Here is a 16,209-nt window from a genome sequence, read left to right on the forward strand (position 1 = left end):
AGTGTGGTACCAGGTGCCATCAATTTTGAACCTTTTCACAAGATTCTAATTTTCTGATATGATGAATTTGAGATTTTCATTTGTTGTCATTTGTAATCATCAAAATTAAACGAAATAAACATTTGAAATATATGAGTTTGTATGTAATATATGAATATAATATACAAGTTTCACTTTTTAAATGGAATTACTGAAATCAATCTACTTTTTCATGATATTCTAATTTTATGACCAGCACCTGTATGTTGCTAATATGTTGCTGTTATACAGGAAGGAATTAAAGGGGAGTTTAATAAAATTAATTTTATTACTGAAGAGTTTCCCAGCTCCCCACCACTTGTCTGGAAAAGCTACCACACATACAAATGAAACTAGAGAAACTTGTATTTTCTGTGAAACTGCTGAGCAATGAATGAATTTGTGAAATTTGTTGAAGAATGAGTTGTTGAAATTACAACAAGCAGAATAGGAGTTTAGTCAGTAAGCTAAAATTAGCAAAATTGTTCCTAAATGCAAACATTTTCAAAACAGTTACTAAAATCTAAAATTAGCTGAACCATAACCAAAAGATACAATTTGCAAAATTGTAGCTAAGCTAAAATTCTGTAAAACTGTAGCTAAAAACTTAAAATTAGCAAAAATGTAGCTAAAAACTACATTTGGCAAAACAGTAGCTAAGCGGTACAATTAGAAAAATAGCTAAAAGCCCAAATTTGCAAAACCATAGATAAAAGCTAAAATTAGTGAAATTTGTAACTAAAAAAATAAAATTTGTAAAACTGTAGCTAAAAGCTAAAATTAGCAAAACAGCAACTAAAAGCTATAAGTTAGCACAAGAAGACAAAAAAAGACTAAGCATGCTGAGGGAAATTTCAAAGGAAAAAGGTTTTTGATGGAATTTTACAGATCTTAATGTATTTCAAAGGGGACATTTATTTTAAATAGCTAAATGTCTTGAAAAGTACAAAAGTTAAAAAACCCAAAAGTCATAGTACCCTATTACCAATCAAGCCAAATGGTTGTATATACATATGATTGGGTAAAATAGCACAATTTATGCATAAGTAGCTTGATTGCAAAAAAAAATAAGAAATTATAAACAGGAAACGGTATGATTGCTAACTCAGCCTCCACACTATTAATACTAGTCAGAAGAATTTTGACATCAAATATCCATCTTGAACTCTAATCCTCCATTCACCTGAGCAGCTGGAGTTCACAGACAGCTGGAGCCACAGTTCGAAACACACAGTGGAGATGAATGCAACAAAGAAAGCAAGAGGGCAGCAGAGAGCTACAGCCTGACTGAAGAAGAGTAGGTGAATCACAGGAAGAAGAAAAGATAAAAATATCATGTTAAAGAAGGAAGTGGGAATCAGATGAGGAAGCAATGGATGAATCCTGCTTAATTAAATAAAAACCCTGGAACAGAGCATCCCCAACAAGAGCAGTTACTGTAGGAGGCAACAAAAATCCTGCAGGCTCCAGATGCTGAGCTCATGGAAGTATAAACACATAAAGATGTACATCAGGACCTCAACTAAAAAATTTGCTCAATTGGAATAAATAAATTAAAAAAAATCTCAGTTAGATAGAATAAGGAGCTTTTAATACAGCTGCAAGATTTTAAATGTATGACCAAATATTTCAAAAACAGCAGAGTTTTATGTGTTTGTGAGGTAACAACCAAATCAGAAAATGAATAAAAAAAATCTGGGGTTTTTTTACGGTTTCCTTGATGCGCTGCAAGCTAAAGGGAGTTGTTCTCATCTGATCTATATTAACTTTGACTAAATTTATTTGTCAACAAGAAAAGCCACTATCATCCATATTTCCCAAAGTGCCAAACAAATTCACGAGTCACTATTTAAGCCTCTGTTTTGTAATGTGAAAGAGAAAATACTGCTTGAACATGCAAGCATAGAAAAACTGCAATTTCTGTGAAAATGCAGGTGAATGTACTGAATGACTGAAGAAGAAGATGAAACTGAACAGTTCAAGTTAAAGCAAGAATGAAAGCTTAAATTAGCAAAGCAAAAACTAAGAAGCTAAAATAAGAAAAACAGTATGTAAAATGTCAAAGAAGCAGAATGAAAGCTAAAAACCAAAATGAGCAATAGCTAAATCTTAAGACCTGCAAAACAGTAGCTAAAAGCTAAAAATATTACAACAAACTTATAGCAAAAACTAGCAGAACAGTAGCTAAAAGCTACCCAACCAAACCAGTAGGTTAAAGCTAAATTTTGCAAAAAGATAGCTAATAAAAATCAGCTGAAACATAAAAACGAAGCAAGTAAGTGAAAGCAGATTTCAAAGAGCACATCTTTATATATGAATGTACCTGAAAGTATGTTGAAGTAGCTAGACCAAAAATATATATACAAACATGAGAGGACATATCTCCTTCATATGTAGGAGACATGTAGTCATATCTCTTACATAAAACACTAACCTTCAGTATTTCCACAGCAAATGTTTGTTAGAGGCTTACTTTTCAGTCTGCTTCTTTCTGCCTCTCATGAACTTGACAGTCAAGGAGTGAGACACAGGTGTGTGGTTACCCTGGTGACCTTAATGAGCCACTAGCAGCAGCTTTATAACATTTATTTTTATCTTGGGTCTCTGCACACCTCTACAGTTCAAACATCAAAATGTCTGCATTTTTCTGAGCTCAGGTTGTTACAGAGTTATGCTGAAGTTTTGGGCAGCAGCTGCTTTGGAAACCTTCAACATTTCTGCAGATTTGTTCTAGCTATGCGTCTTTGGCATCATCACTAAAAGGTAAGTATTTCATGTGTGTTAACAGAAAGCTGAAAACCCAAAGGAACTGAAGGTAAATAATGAGAAGAACACAGACAAATCTCACCCCAATTAGATGACTTCTAATGAATGCTTTCGTCTCACCTGCGTCTCCAAAGTCGTCTTCTCATTAGTCCGCTGCTCCAGCAACAGCAACATCTTCTCTAACTTCTCATTAGTCTGCAAGATATAATGAGGACTCTTTTACAGCAACCTTCAGTAAATATACTATGGAACATGAATGAATACTAATTCTTGTTTTTCTCTCTGAAAAGACAAGCTATTGACCACAAGAAAAAGGATATTAATATACAATAAACATAAAAACAATTTAATAATATTAACATTGCTAATAATATAAAAACAAATTCAAATTGGACATAACATGATGGGAAAATAACTAAGTTAAAGTACAGGTAAATCATCAAATACATAAATAAATAAAAGATTTTTTAAAATGAAAAAAGTAAAAAATAAAATAAAATAACAATAAAACTCTAAGGCAGGGGTAATGTCAAAAGTGCTGAGATGTCTTTGGATACAAATTTGTTTTAGATTTTTACAGCTGAAAAAGTTATTGGTTATTTTGTAAATAGTTCAAATTCTTTCTTATTTTTCCAAAACATTAAAAATGTTTGTCATTTTTACTTTGCCACTACAGCAAATGTATTTGTTATTATGAAGCAAAAGAAAAGTGCACGTTCTGTAAAAATGCGTTGATTTTACCCTGAGTTCCTAAAGGCTCTGGATGTTCCTGGGCTGTGTTGGTTGACACACCTCTGTAACATCGTGTTGACAGGGGCAGTGCCACTGGATTGGCAGACCCCTTTTTAAGAAGGGGAACCAGAGGGTATGTTCCAATTACAGGGGAATCTCACTCCTTAGCTTCCCTGGTAAGGTATAGACTTTATTCAGGGGTGCTGGAGGATTCAGAAACAAGCCCAGAGTTTTGACTTTAAACGGTAATGTTTTTGTAACAGGGTCTGGACCAGGCAGGACAGAACAACACCAGCTGTTCAGTTCGGTTATGAGGTCAGATTGTCCTCACATCAGGGTTCTGACTGAAGCTTCCGCCAAGGTTTGGCATCGGTACAGGTGTACCAGGACATAGAGAACCCCGCCTCTCGACTTTACAGTCAGTGGAGATGCAAGTTGCATGGTTCGTTGCTGTGACACTCCATCTGCCTTAGGTCAGTATATCTGCTCAAAATGTTTTAAGTTAAGAAGGGTGAAAGTTATAAACTATGATGATTTTGTTGATGTATTTGCCAAAAGACATGTGAACAGGTGGATAAATCTTTACTGAAACAAATATGGGATGAAAAAGCAAATAAAGGAATAGGTTTGGATAATGCTATAGTAAAATGTGCATATTGTAGTTCATAACAGTTTTTTTTAAACTCTTTTTATTCCAGTTTTAAACATTAATAATAACTTAGTTGTGTTCACAAAAATACACAGCAACAAGTTAAAAAAGTACAACAGTAAACAAATAAAAATTGTTTGTTTATTTTCTCTACTCCTTCAGATAAAGAAATCATGTTTTATCTGTGAAAGTTATTCTTTGTACAGTATTTCCAAATGATGTGCAGTGGTAAATTAATGTCAGCAAGACTCTAAACCCTTTATGAGCCTAACTGTTGCATGTGTATTTCCAGACTACTTGATAATTAGTAATTTTGAGTTTAAAATCCTAATCTGGCAAAATTATTCAAATGATTCAAAAATTAAATTCTTGAGTATTAACAATTGTAAAAGTACAATGTAAAATGGTCTTGAACTGTCTAAAATAAAGCATTGAATTTTTCTGAGCTTTAAATAAACCATATCATGTCTCCTAAAAGTTTTGGTTTTCATTAATGCATCACAAGCCACAAAAAACACATTTTTACACAAAACGCATAATTTACTTGTAGTACAGTAAATAATACCAAGAATACATCACATTTAAATAAAAAAAGTGCAAAAACAATAATCTTGTGATGAGGAACAACTTATATAGATGCAGTCCTACCTGGGTCAGCTGGGCTCTTAGATCTGTCTCTCTGTGCTGACTCTCCTCTTTCAGGGTTTGGAAGTCCTTTTTTGAACGTTCCACACTCTGCTCCACCTCTACCAGAAAACAACCAGACAAAGTTAAACCATGATTTCACAGTCTGCAGAAGTACATGCATTGTCTTTACCTTGCATGGTCTTAGTTATTGTCTTGTTCTCCTCTTCAGAAATCTCCAGCTTTTGTCTCTGAAATGCAGAAACATCAACATGACTTCAAGCTAATCACTTTTACAAAGCAGCATTCCTGTACCTTGAGCTAACCAGGGAATAATGACGGGCTCCAGAAAACATGCAAGATTGTGGATAAAAAGCCTTGCGTAAGGAGGTCACTTTCACAATGCCCACAAACAACACTTCATGGTAATGAATTTGAAAAAAACAACAAACTACATTACTATTAACCTGGCTGGCAAAGTTTAGAATGACCTCAACATAAACATTTAGTTATTTTATTATAACTTTGTAATAGATCGTTTGCATGTGAACAGAAGAACTAAATAGTGCACTGTTAAAATTGTAGATAATTAGGAAAATATGCACAAATATGGCAAAAGCTCTTTGTGGTGGCAGACACTTTAAAGATACGTGAAGACTTGGAGGCACACTTTAGGAGGAATAATATTTCACTTGTGGGTCTACTGGAAGGCTCAAAACATCCATAACCTATATAGTTTATGGCCAAATTTCTTAAAAACTTGTTGGGGCTTGAGGAGAAATGTGGCCTGGACAGAGCTCACCATATGCTACTTGCTAAACCGGGGGAGGGTGAGACCCCATGATTACTGATCATTAGGGTGACACAGTTTCAAACCAGAAATACTATTCTGCACTGTACTGGAGAGGCTTCCACCAACAGGTCGGGGATGTTAGATTATGCTGGTGAAAATTCTCAGTCATCCAGGACATGATCAATCCAGAAAATGTTTAAAAACAAAAACAACTAGACTTCTATTTTGTAGCTGAAGACATTTTGCTTCTTGTGTGAGTAACTTTCTCAATTCCAAAAGCAGAGAGTGTGGAGTGTCACTTCTCTTTTTACTTGCACTTCAGAAGCAGTAGAAACTGCCAGAAAACGACTTCTTTAAGACAAGGACTTTTCTTAAAGAAGTCTGTCAGACAGGACCAACTTCACCCCAGACCAGATCTGCACTCTGCTTTACCTCTGCCTTTCCACCTCTTATTTTAAGTATAATGACAGTTTTTACAGACAGAAGCATGGTTGTGCCATGGGATCTCCTGTGTCGCCCATTGTGGCCAATCTCTACATGGAAGAAGTGGAACAGAGAGCCCTGAACTCCTTTGAGGGAACAACACAGAGCCATTAGTTCAGGTATGAGGACGATACCTGGGTCAAAATCCAAGTCAAGGAAGTAGAAGTGTTCACCAGACACATCAAATCAAGTTCACCAGAGAGGATGCGAATGACAACAAGCTTCCTTTTTTGGACAGTCTGATTCTCATGGAAAGATAAGACAGCCTCAACATTGAGGTCTACAGGAAACCAACCCACACAGATCAGTACCTTCTGTTTGACTCTCACCACCCACTGGAACACAAACTCTCTGTCATCAGAACGCTACAGCATCGGGCTGAACACGTCCCCACAAAGACAGAAGGGAAGGAAAATGAACCAAGACATAAAAAAACTCTCCAAACATGTGGATATCCTAGGAAATCTATAAAACACACCACAGATTCAGAACAAGGAGAACAGATGGAAAAACATTGTCATCCATTATGTTGCTGGAGTACCTGAGAAACTCAGAAGGATTTTCTCCTAACACAACATCCCAGTACATTTCAAACACAGCAAGACTCTCAGACAGAGGCTGGTCCACCCTAAGGACAAAACACCCAAATACAAACCTAGCGGTGTGGTGTCTGCAGTTCAGTCCAGTGAGGAATGTTCAGATTAGAGAAACCAAACATCCTCTCCACAGATGCATGGCTCAACACAGGAGAGCCACCTCTTCAGGGCAAAACTCAGCTGTTCACCAACACCTCAAGGATAAGGGACACTTTTTGACAACCAAAATGTTCATATTTTGGACCGAGAAGACAGATGGTTTGAGTGGGGGGGTGAAGGAAGCCATCTATGTCAAAAGAGGGAAATAACTTTAAACAAAGGAGGAGGTCTCAGATTTTAGCTTTCAAAAACCTATAATGGAGCGTTAGGCCTGATATCCAGTCAGTTTCACTCCAATCAACACCTTTCATATGACCAAAGTGGCCCAACTGTGAATCATGCAAACAAAGAGGAAAGTGAATGAAATCTGCATGTGAATCTAGTTTACATAACATCTCAGCTTTAAAAGCTGGAACTCCACACACTCCTTTTTTGAACTGGTAAGCTCCTTGAACGAGAAGCAAAACGTCTTCAGCTACAGAATAGAACTCCAGTTGTTTTTGTTTTTCATAAACCTTTTCTAGATATTGACCAATCAGCTAAAAGGAAGAAAACTCCAGTCAAAATTCGTACTTGCAAAATGAAACTCACAGAGTTTTACGTATAGTTTTTTGCTTTGTATCTGTAAATAGACCTTAACAAAAAAAATGTAACTTGTATAATTATTTTTTACAAATACAAATCTTTCTACACACACAAATTCTTAACAGACATTTTGGTTAACAAGGTTACAAAACATAATTCACAACTATGCATTCTGATTTACAAGCACAAAATATATATGACTGGAATTTGTGCCCATATAACAGCTCTAAAATGGTTTAAATCAAATTTATCTGACATACTCCAGTTTGTTCATGTTAATGATAAATCTTCTTAAGACACCACAGTTAGTCCTGGAGTTCCTCAGGGTTCAGTGCTTGGACCAGTGGCGGCTGGCCAATAGAGGGTGCAAGGGCGCCGCCCCACCACTCGCATTACCTTGAATAAGACGTAAAAAAAAATAAAAATAAAATAAAAATATTTCGAAATATATGTAGGCTATACATATTTTTAGTTGCGTAAGATAAATATTTTATAATTAATGATAAGTAAAAATGTTTTGTTCATCAACATTGTCTGATTGGTCACGTATTTCCGCCCCGGGACGCAAAAATCTTTGTCCATAGACTCTCGTTAAAAGTTGTACATGCGCAGTAGCTCCTCTTCAATACAAGAGATAGGACGGTTCAGGGCGCACCTCTCCTGCGCCCAGAGCTGCTGAATGCAGCTGTGTTTACATTTCACCGCCTCCCGCCACCGGAGCGTGGGACTCCCGCCACGGGCTGACGTCACATCCATCTGTCAGAAAGTTCGCCTGATTGAAAAGTCGAGCCGCGGATGAGCTGCCTTTTATTCAAAGACAGCAATAAGTTCATTACGTGACTAAGTTACATACAAAAGGTAATAAATAAGTTCATAGTTAATAATTATTTTAAGAAAATTTATGCTAAAANATCAGAGTGAGACATCTGATCTTCATTAAATTACGTGACGTAGTGAGTGCTCTCACCATAAAACAATCTTTGACGTATTTTCTCCTGTAAAGTTTTGAAAAATAAGGGAGAAAACAGATTTTATAAACATTAAATGTGTCCTACAGGCTTGTGCCTTGGGAGACCTCCGTCTTTGTAAGTATTGGTGTGTTCAGGAAGCACTTGTGCATTTATATGTACATTATAATGTTGCTTCTGTTGTTTTCATTCATGTAAATACACCGGCATGATACCTTAGTATATGTTTTGGTATATGTCTATTTTGGACTTACAGCCCCCCCAGGAGAAAACTCCACCAGCCGCCACCATCCATTCATCTATCCATCTTATATTCTATTATCATCTTGTATTTTATTTTATTTAGATTATTGTAGCTACTATTTTGACTGTCTCAGCTCATGCTCAGATATGTCTGGTTTCGTGATTTTATTTAGATTATCCTATATTTCATTTAGATTATACATGATTGATGTGTTTTTCTTTTTTTTGTGTGTTTCACTATGTACCTGCTGTTTTTGTTTCCGTTTTTGTTTCTGTTGTAAAGCGCTTTGGATCGTCTTGTTGCTGAAAAGTGCTATATAAATAAATCTCATTTCACTTCACTTCTACCACTTATTCGTGGTCGGGTCTCAGAGGCAACAGGTCCAGGAGAGAAACCCAGACATTTCTTTCCCCAGCAAAACTCTCAAGCTCCTTCTGGGGGATCTTAAGGCATTCTAAGGCAGGAGAGGATACATAATCCCTCTACTGAATTCTGGGTTTGTCCCGAGGTCTCTTCCCAGTGGGACATGGCCGAAAAACCTCAAAAGGGAGGCTTTCAGAAGGTATCCTAATCAGATGCCTAAACCACTTCAACTGGCTCCTTTTGATGTGAAGGAGCAGTGGCTCTACTCTGAGCTCTCCCCTGGATGACGGAGCTCCTCACCTTATCTCTAAAGCTGAGCACGGCCACCCTACGAAAGAAGCTCATTTCAGCCGCTTGTGTCTGGGATCTTCTTCTTTTGGTCATGATCCAAACCACATGGCCATAGGTGAGGGTTGGAACATAGATAGACCAGTGAATTGAGAGTTTTGTATTTTGAATCAATTCTTTCTTCACCATGACCAATCAAAGCCATACCTTCATTACTGAAAATGAGGCACTGATTTGTTGATCCATCTCCCACTCCATCCTACCATCACTCGTGAACAAGACTCCCAGATACTGGGTGCTCAAAAAACTCTTTAAAAAGTCTTCAGTTAATCCAAAATGCTGCTGCTAGAGTTCTGATGAGAGTTTGGAAGACAAATCATATTTCTCCAATCTTCGTTTATCTCTACTGGCTCCCTGTCAAATTAAGGATAGATAAAATCTTACTTCTAACATATGAAGCTCTCAACAATCAAGCTCCATCTTATATTAAAGATCTTATCGTTCCATATTTTCTTAACAGAGCACTTTGCTCTCGGAAAGCAGATTTAGTTAGTTTCTAAAAGTAGAATTGGAGGCAGAGCTTTTAGTTCTCAGGCTTCTCTTTTGTGGAACCAACCTACAGTTTCTATTCATCAGGCTGGCACCCTGTCTACTTTTAAGACTAGGCCTAAGACTTTCCTATTTGGTAAATTCTACAGTTAGGGTTGGCTTGGGTTTCCTGAGCTATCCCTTAGTTATGCTGCTATAGGCTCAGACTGCTGGAGGACAAACTGCCCACATTTCTTCACTCTGCTGCTGTCTTTACTTGCTCTGCTTTCCATGTTTGTATTTGTAATTATTTCTATCATTAACATGTGTTTTTCTTTGTCTTTCTTCTCATATTCTTCTCATAAAAACTACCCCTGAACCAGTCATTCTGTCTGTCTGTATCTGTTTCTTGTCCTATTACCCCAGCTGGTTAAGGCAGATGGGCGCTCATCCTGAGTCTGGTTCTGCTGGAGGTTTCTTCACATTAAAAGAGAGTTTTTTCCTTTCCACTGTTGCCAATGTGCATGCTCAGGATGGGAGATTGTGGTGAAATGAAGACTGCAATCTACTGGCTTTCTTAGATAAATAACTTTTACTAATGGGCTTTTTAGAATTATGTGAATGTTTTTGTATTCAGTGCCCTGAGGTGACTCTTGTTGTAAATTGGTGCTATGTATATAAATTGAATTGAATGGAGTTTTCAAATTTTGTCCATATGCCAACTTTAAGTATGAAAGCTGCAAACTCTTTAATACATGAGGCCACTGGTCTAAGTAAAACATACAGCCTATACTATTAATAATAATACTATTAAGGAAAAATTGAAATACTTCTTTATTTTAGAACTATAATTGCAGTCTGTTTATGTCAGTAGACCAGCTACATTTATACATTAGCTGATTATTCACACTATTTCACACTACTTTTTTTCTTTTTTAAGTTATATTGGGAACCAAGTATGTTCACACTTGATGCTTAAATCTTGGGCCTTCATTTTTTATAGTAAAGTTCAGAGCAAGGTAAAATGGTCCCCACAATGATAGGAGCACCGATGCATGCAGGTGAAATTCACCAGACATCTGTCTGTCCTCCACGAAAAACTCGTCTTTCCAGGAGAAATATTACGTTTTTCTGCGTCAAGTAAATACAGTTTGTCCTAAAAAACTCTGAGATTAGAGCAACCATTCACTCCTGAACACAAAGTTCCAGAAATATGAACACCACTCATGAAGGCATTCAGGCACAAGATTGTTTGCAACACAAACTAAGTGCGACTCTTGGTGATCTCAAAAGATTGTGCATAAAATTATTTTTAAGGTTTGATCAGAATGACTTATCATTTCTCATCATAAGATGATTTTAGTTGAAAGCTCTGAGATGAAATGCGGCGGGCAATATGCATTACTTCAAAGAATGTAAGACCTTTAATTTAGTAAAGAACTTTTAAGTGGTCCACTATTAACATAAATTGACTCAGTTTTAATCTGTGTGAGCTGAACTGAACTAGTTCTTGTGAAAGTTTGGACTTCCACAGTACTGATCATATTCCATTAGATGGAGATTGCATCCAATGTTAGTATTAGAAACATGTTTTTTCATATGCTTTCACTTGTTGTTATGTCAGTATCTATGTGTTTCACTCTCTTATTGTATCAATCAACGTTTTTACCAGCCAAAGGTGTGCAGAAACTTCAAGCAGCTGTCTCTATGCCATGTGATTTGTATGAATACAAGTAGTTTAGTACATCCAAGTTCCTTAAAATTATAGATTATCTTAATCCAGGTAATGTGCAAAAGCATACCAAAGATGTTTCAAAATTCAAACTGTAACTAGGATACTGGTGTGCATGTCAACACAATCATTATGAGATATGTTCCCCAGAGTTTCTTTCCTTTTTCTTACCAGGCTGGTTAGCTGCTGCTCCAAAGAAGTACTATCTTGCAGCACAGACTGAAGCTCTTTCTGTTTGCTCTCCAGGTCGACACTCAATTTACTGATCTGTTGAGACACACAGCACACAAGTGAATATCTGAACTCAGCTGGAAATGATCCATTATCAGTGTAACTAGAGAAAAGCAGTGTGAATGCAGAACACAGAATGACTCTGCTGAAATTTGTTGAAAATTAACTGTCTGAATTGTTCAAGTTAGAACAAGCAGAACAGGAGCTAACATTAAAAAACAGTAAGTGAAAGACGAATTTAAAAAAACTGCCACTAAAATTTGCAAAACTGTAATTAAAAGCAAAAATGAGCAAAACCATAGATAAAGACTATAATTAGCAAGACACTTGCCAAAAGTTAAAGTTTTCAAAACAGTAGCTAAAATTAGTATAAGAAGACAAAATTAAAGCCAGTATGTTCAATTAGATTTCAGAGAACAATGTTTTGGAGCAACTGAAGAGATCTCAATGTTTTTATATGGGGAATTTCTTTGTAAATAAATTTACACATTTCAAAATATATGAAACTTACAAAAAAACAAAACAAAATCAGGTGTGTGGTTCCCAATCGTGCTTCAAATATGAATAGTTAAAATAGCACAAAGAATGTGGAAAAGTATAAAACATACAAAAGTAATTATAAATAGATTAACAAGAGTGTAAATGCTGACTCAGCATTGACACAACAAGAACAATCTGACGAAGAACTTCAAAATTCCATCAATTATCCAATAATGACGTTGGCAGCTGATCTGTCTTCTGTTTCCTGTTTAGCTGTTGCACAGATGAACAAAATGCCAGTGCTGGGAAATCTTCACCAACCTTTTTCTCCTGAGCTTGAACCTGAACCCTGAGACTGTTGGTCTGCTGCTGCGACAGAGACGCAGCATCTTCCTTCTGCTGGGATGCCTGGAGCCTGAGCTGCAGGTCCGACACCTCCCTTTCCAGTTCCATGATCCTGGAGCGCTCAGACACTGTGGCCACCTGCAACACCAAATGTAGAGAAGAGGGGTGAGAGCAGGCAAAAGACTGTCTCACATTGCTCTTATCTGTTTGTAGCGAGTATGTGAAAGTGTTTATATTTCACCCCAAATCCATTTTCATTTTCCATGTACATTTGTTTTTTTGTTTATGTATTGAACTTTATTTTGGTGGAGAGCTTTTATTTTCTTACTCCATGCTGCCGCGTCACATCCTGTGTGTTCGCTGCCCCCCTCAGTTGGCGCTGAGATGCGCTGGGGAAACGTGAGTGTGCAGAGTTGTCTTCTGTTTATGTTAAAATGCTGAATATGTCCTAAAACTTAAGTTTGTTAAACTCACAACTTGTTTTATATTGTTGTTAAGCTGTTTTATGTTTGGCACAGCATCATACCGAGTGTTGACTCCAACGTTGGTGACATTTATCAAGTTTTACTGTGCCAGTGTGATTCCTTTTGTTTTTATCAAAGGTGTGCGTGGGGAAGCTTGACACTGAAACTGCTGTGCTGAAAATATTTTTGTTTTAAACAGGTATGTGAGTTGGTTCTTTTGTGTTAATTGGCTGTTAAATTAATGTATTTTAATTTACGTTCATAGTGAATTACAAAATTATTTTTGTTAGTAATTTTATTTGAAATATATATATATAGTTGTAACTGTTGGGCAGGTTACTTATTTTTGTTTTGGGTTTCAATGAATGGATATTTCACTTTATCATTTGTAAACATTTGGGGGGATTTTGGCTGTCCTTGCATGCTTTTGTCGTGAGTTGGCGCTGAGATGCGCTGGGGAGAGGTGTGCATGGGGAAGCTTGACGCTGAAACTGCTGTGCTGAAAATACTTTTATTTTAAACAGAATAAACCTGTCCCATTGGCTGCAACTACTCCCATAGTCCTTGTCTGCTGGTTCTTTCACCGACACATACACAACGCAGAGTACGTACGTCAGATGACATTGGCTACATGTTCATGTCATTAAAATGAGTATCTTCCCAGACTTAAAAAAATTATCTATTTCAATGAATTCCAATCTTTCTCCCGTAAAGGGGATCTAATATGCAAAGTTCACTTTTTGAATGTTTTTGTACTTCTATTTGGGTATCTACTGCTTCTAGAAACAGTCCAATTGCAAAAAATAAAAAACGCCCAGCTGTTTTTTTGGCATTAAGTAAATGTTTTCTGGTGTCTGCAAAATGACCTGTTTCAAAAGCCTTGGGATTGTTGCGTCACAGTCTGTTACCTAGCAACCCCAAGCCAAGCCAAGCCCCTCACCTAGCAACCCAAGTGGAGCTCCACCCACTTCATTGCATAAAGATCATCACGTTAGTTCTGCTGGTTTTAATGCTGAACAATGTCTGCTGCAAAAGGAAAATGTGACTATATTGCCAGTGTCCTGACCCACCACCAGTCGGGTTTCAGACCTGCTGATTGTTGCTCTTCTACTTGACAAATGTCGGTTCTGAACCACTTATTGCCCCTGTCCCAAAGTCAGAATCCTCAGAGTTTAAATTAATAACGATATAAATGTGGGTCAGATTCGCAGCGTTTAATCCTTCAATAAGTTTTTGTTTTTTTAAATGGGATACAGAGTTGGGGGGGCGTGGCCAACAGCAGCTTATTTGCATAAAAGTGATGTAGCCCTAAAACCGCTCGTTCTGAAATGAGCTCAAAACAGGCAGAACTGATCAGGTAAAATCTCAATATCTGAGAATGATTTTGTGTATTAAATGTAATGAAGATGTTTTGTACAGTCCACAGACCTATCCTGACTTGTTCAAGGAAGCATAATAAGTCCCCTTTGAGCTTTTTTTCCACAAGGTCAATAGTCAGACTTTGTATTTTATTTGGAGCAAGAAGCCACCCAGGCTGCATCATCAAGCACCCAAAGCTCTGGGTGGAACAACACTGCCTAATCTCTTGTACTACTTCTGGCCAACTAATATGTGTCAATGTCAGTTTGATTTCTAAAGCACATAAAAAACAAAAGTTGACCAAAGTGCTTTACAAATTAGTCAAACAAAAAGGTAAAACAAAAATGCAAAGAAATATAAAAAAATATCAAAACAAGTAAAGCTAAAGTAAAATAAAATACAGAAACGCACCATAAAACCTTCAGCTCTAATTTAATCAAACACCAAAATAATTCATGTAATCAAATAAATTTAAAAGTTTCAACAGTCCAAGTGGTCCATATATGAAAAGGTAAACTGTTCCATAGTTTTTGAGCAGCAGCTCACTTTGAGATGTTGAATTATGGAACATCTCAAATAAACTGATTGGTTGACCAGCGTGCTCTTACTGGAGTGTAGATGTTAAGGAGATCACATAAGCATGATGGGGCCAGACCTTTAAAAGCACGCAGTAAAATCTTAATATCAATTCTACAACGGACAGCAAGCCAGCGGAGAGAAGCCAGGACTGGAGTTATGTGTTCGTGTTGTTTTAGTACCTGTTAAAAGACAAGCTGCTGCGTTCTGGATGATTTGTAAGCAAGGCAGAGATGATTTATTTAAATCAAAATACAAAGAATTACAAAGAATTAGAAAGATGAATGACATTTTCAAGGTTTGTGATAAACTTGATTTAACAACTGCATTACGGTAATCTGTTTGACCGATTTAAAAGCACCAAGTTTTAAAGAGAATACACAGATCTTCTACCTGTGCTAGGCACTATTTCATGCAATGTCAGATCCTACATCAAGCTCAGTTTAAGCTCACTATGCTAAAGCCAGGCACATAAAAATATTTTACACTTTGTCTCATGTGTGTCTCCTGTGTTACAGCAAATTACTTGTTTGGAGCTGTCCCTCCAAAAAGAGGTTTAGATGTGAAATTATTCTTACGTTATGAAATGTAACTGGAGAGAATATTACTCCTAATACATTCACTGCCTTGTTTGGGGTACAGCCTACTTCACTTGATATCTCTTGATATCCATCTTTTACTAAAAATAATTTGATTGCATTTACAACAGTTCTGGCCAGGAGGCTAATACTGCTAAATTGAAAATCTTCAGCTCCACCTGTCTTGTAAAGACACTTGCATAAAAAATAGGTCATACAGACATTTTTTTTCCATCTGGCAAGTTTTCTGTCCTAGTACTTCTGCACCTTATTGCTGCATTGGATACTGAACCTCTTAAAAAACCTTTTAGGTATTTCTGGTACAGTATTAAAATGGTTTAGATCATTTTTAACTGAGTGTAAAAGATTTGTTGCAATAGATACTTTATTCTATGTCCCAGAGCATTTCCGTATTATTTAGGCGCTCCATACTCGGGCCTTTGCTGCTTAGTCTTTTATGTTCACTTTAGCAGTTGTTAAAAAATCCAACATCAGCTTTCATCAATATGCATATGAAATGCAGATATATTCACCTTTATCTCCAGATGATTCCAGATAAGTAACATCATTAACGTTATTGCTTACCTGCATAGAACTCAAACAGACAGGAGGGAGAACATCACTCCATTAACAGACCCCTCCACTGGCTTCCTAGAACTCTCAGAATTGATTTTAAGATTTTATTATTAGTTTTTTAAAGTCTACGTG

General features: G+C 36.7%; 1 protein-coding gene across 3 annotated transcripts in view; it reads right to left on the reverse strand.

Annotated features, from left to right (window-relative positions):
• clip1b (CAP-GLY domain containing linker protein 1b) overlaps positions 1-16,209 on the reverse strand; it is a 140,348-nt gene that overhangs the window by 64,295 nt on the left and 59,844 nt on the right. For all 3 annotated transcript variants that reach the window (XM_037979448.1, XM_037979449.1, XM_037979447.1), the window contains 5 exons: positions 12,501-12,662; positions 11,640-11,735; positions 4,983-5,040; positions 4,814-4,911; positions 2,905-2,979 (listed from right to left, as the gene is read on the reverse strand). In XM_037979448.1, coding sequence (XP_037835376.1) covers positions 2,905-2,979; positions 4,814-4,911; positions 4,983-5,040; positions 11,640-11,735; positions 12,501-12,662 — 489 coding nt within the window. The remainder of the gene's footprint in view (positions 1-2,904; positions 2,980-4,813; positions 4,912-4,982; positions 5,041-11,639; positions 11,736-12,500; positions 12,663-16,209) is intronic.

This window comes from Kryptolebias marmoratus, linkage group LG14 (assembly GCF_001649575.2).
Source record: "Kryptolebias marmoratus isolate JLee-2015 linkage group LG14, ASM164957v2, whole genome shotgun sequence".
NCBI lineage: Eukaryota > Metazoa > Chordata > Actinopteri > Cyprinodontiformes > Rivulidae > Kryptolebias > Kryptolebias marmoratus.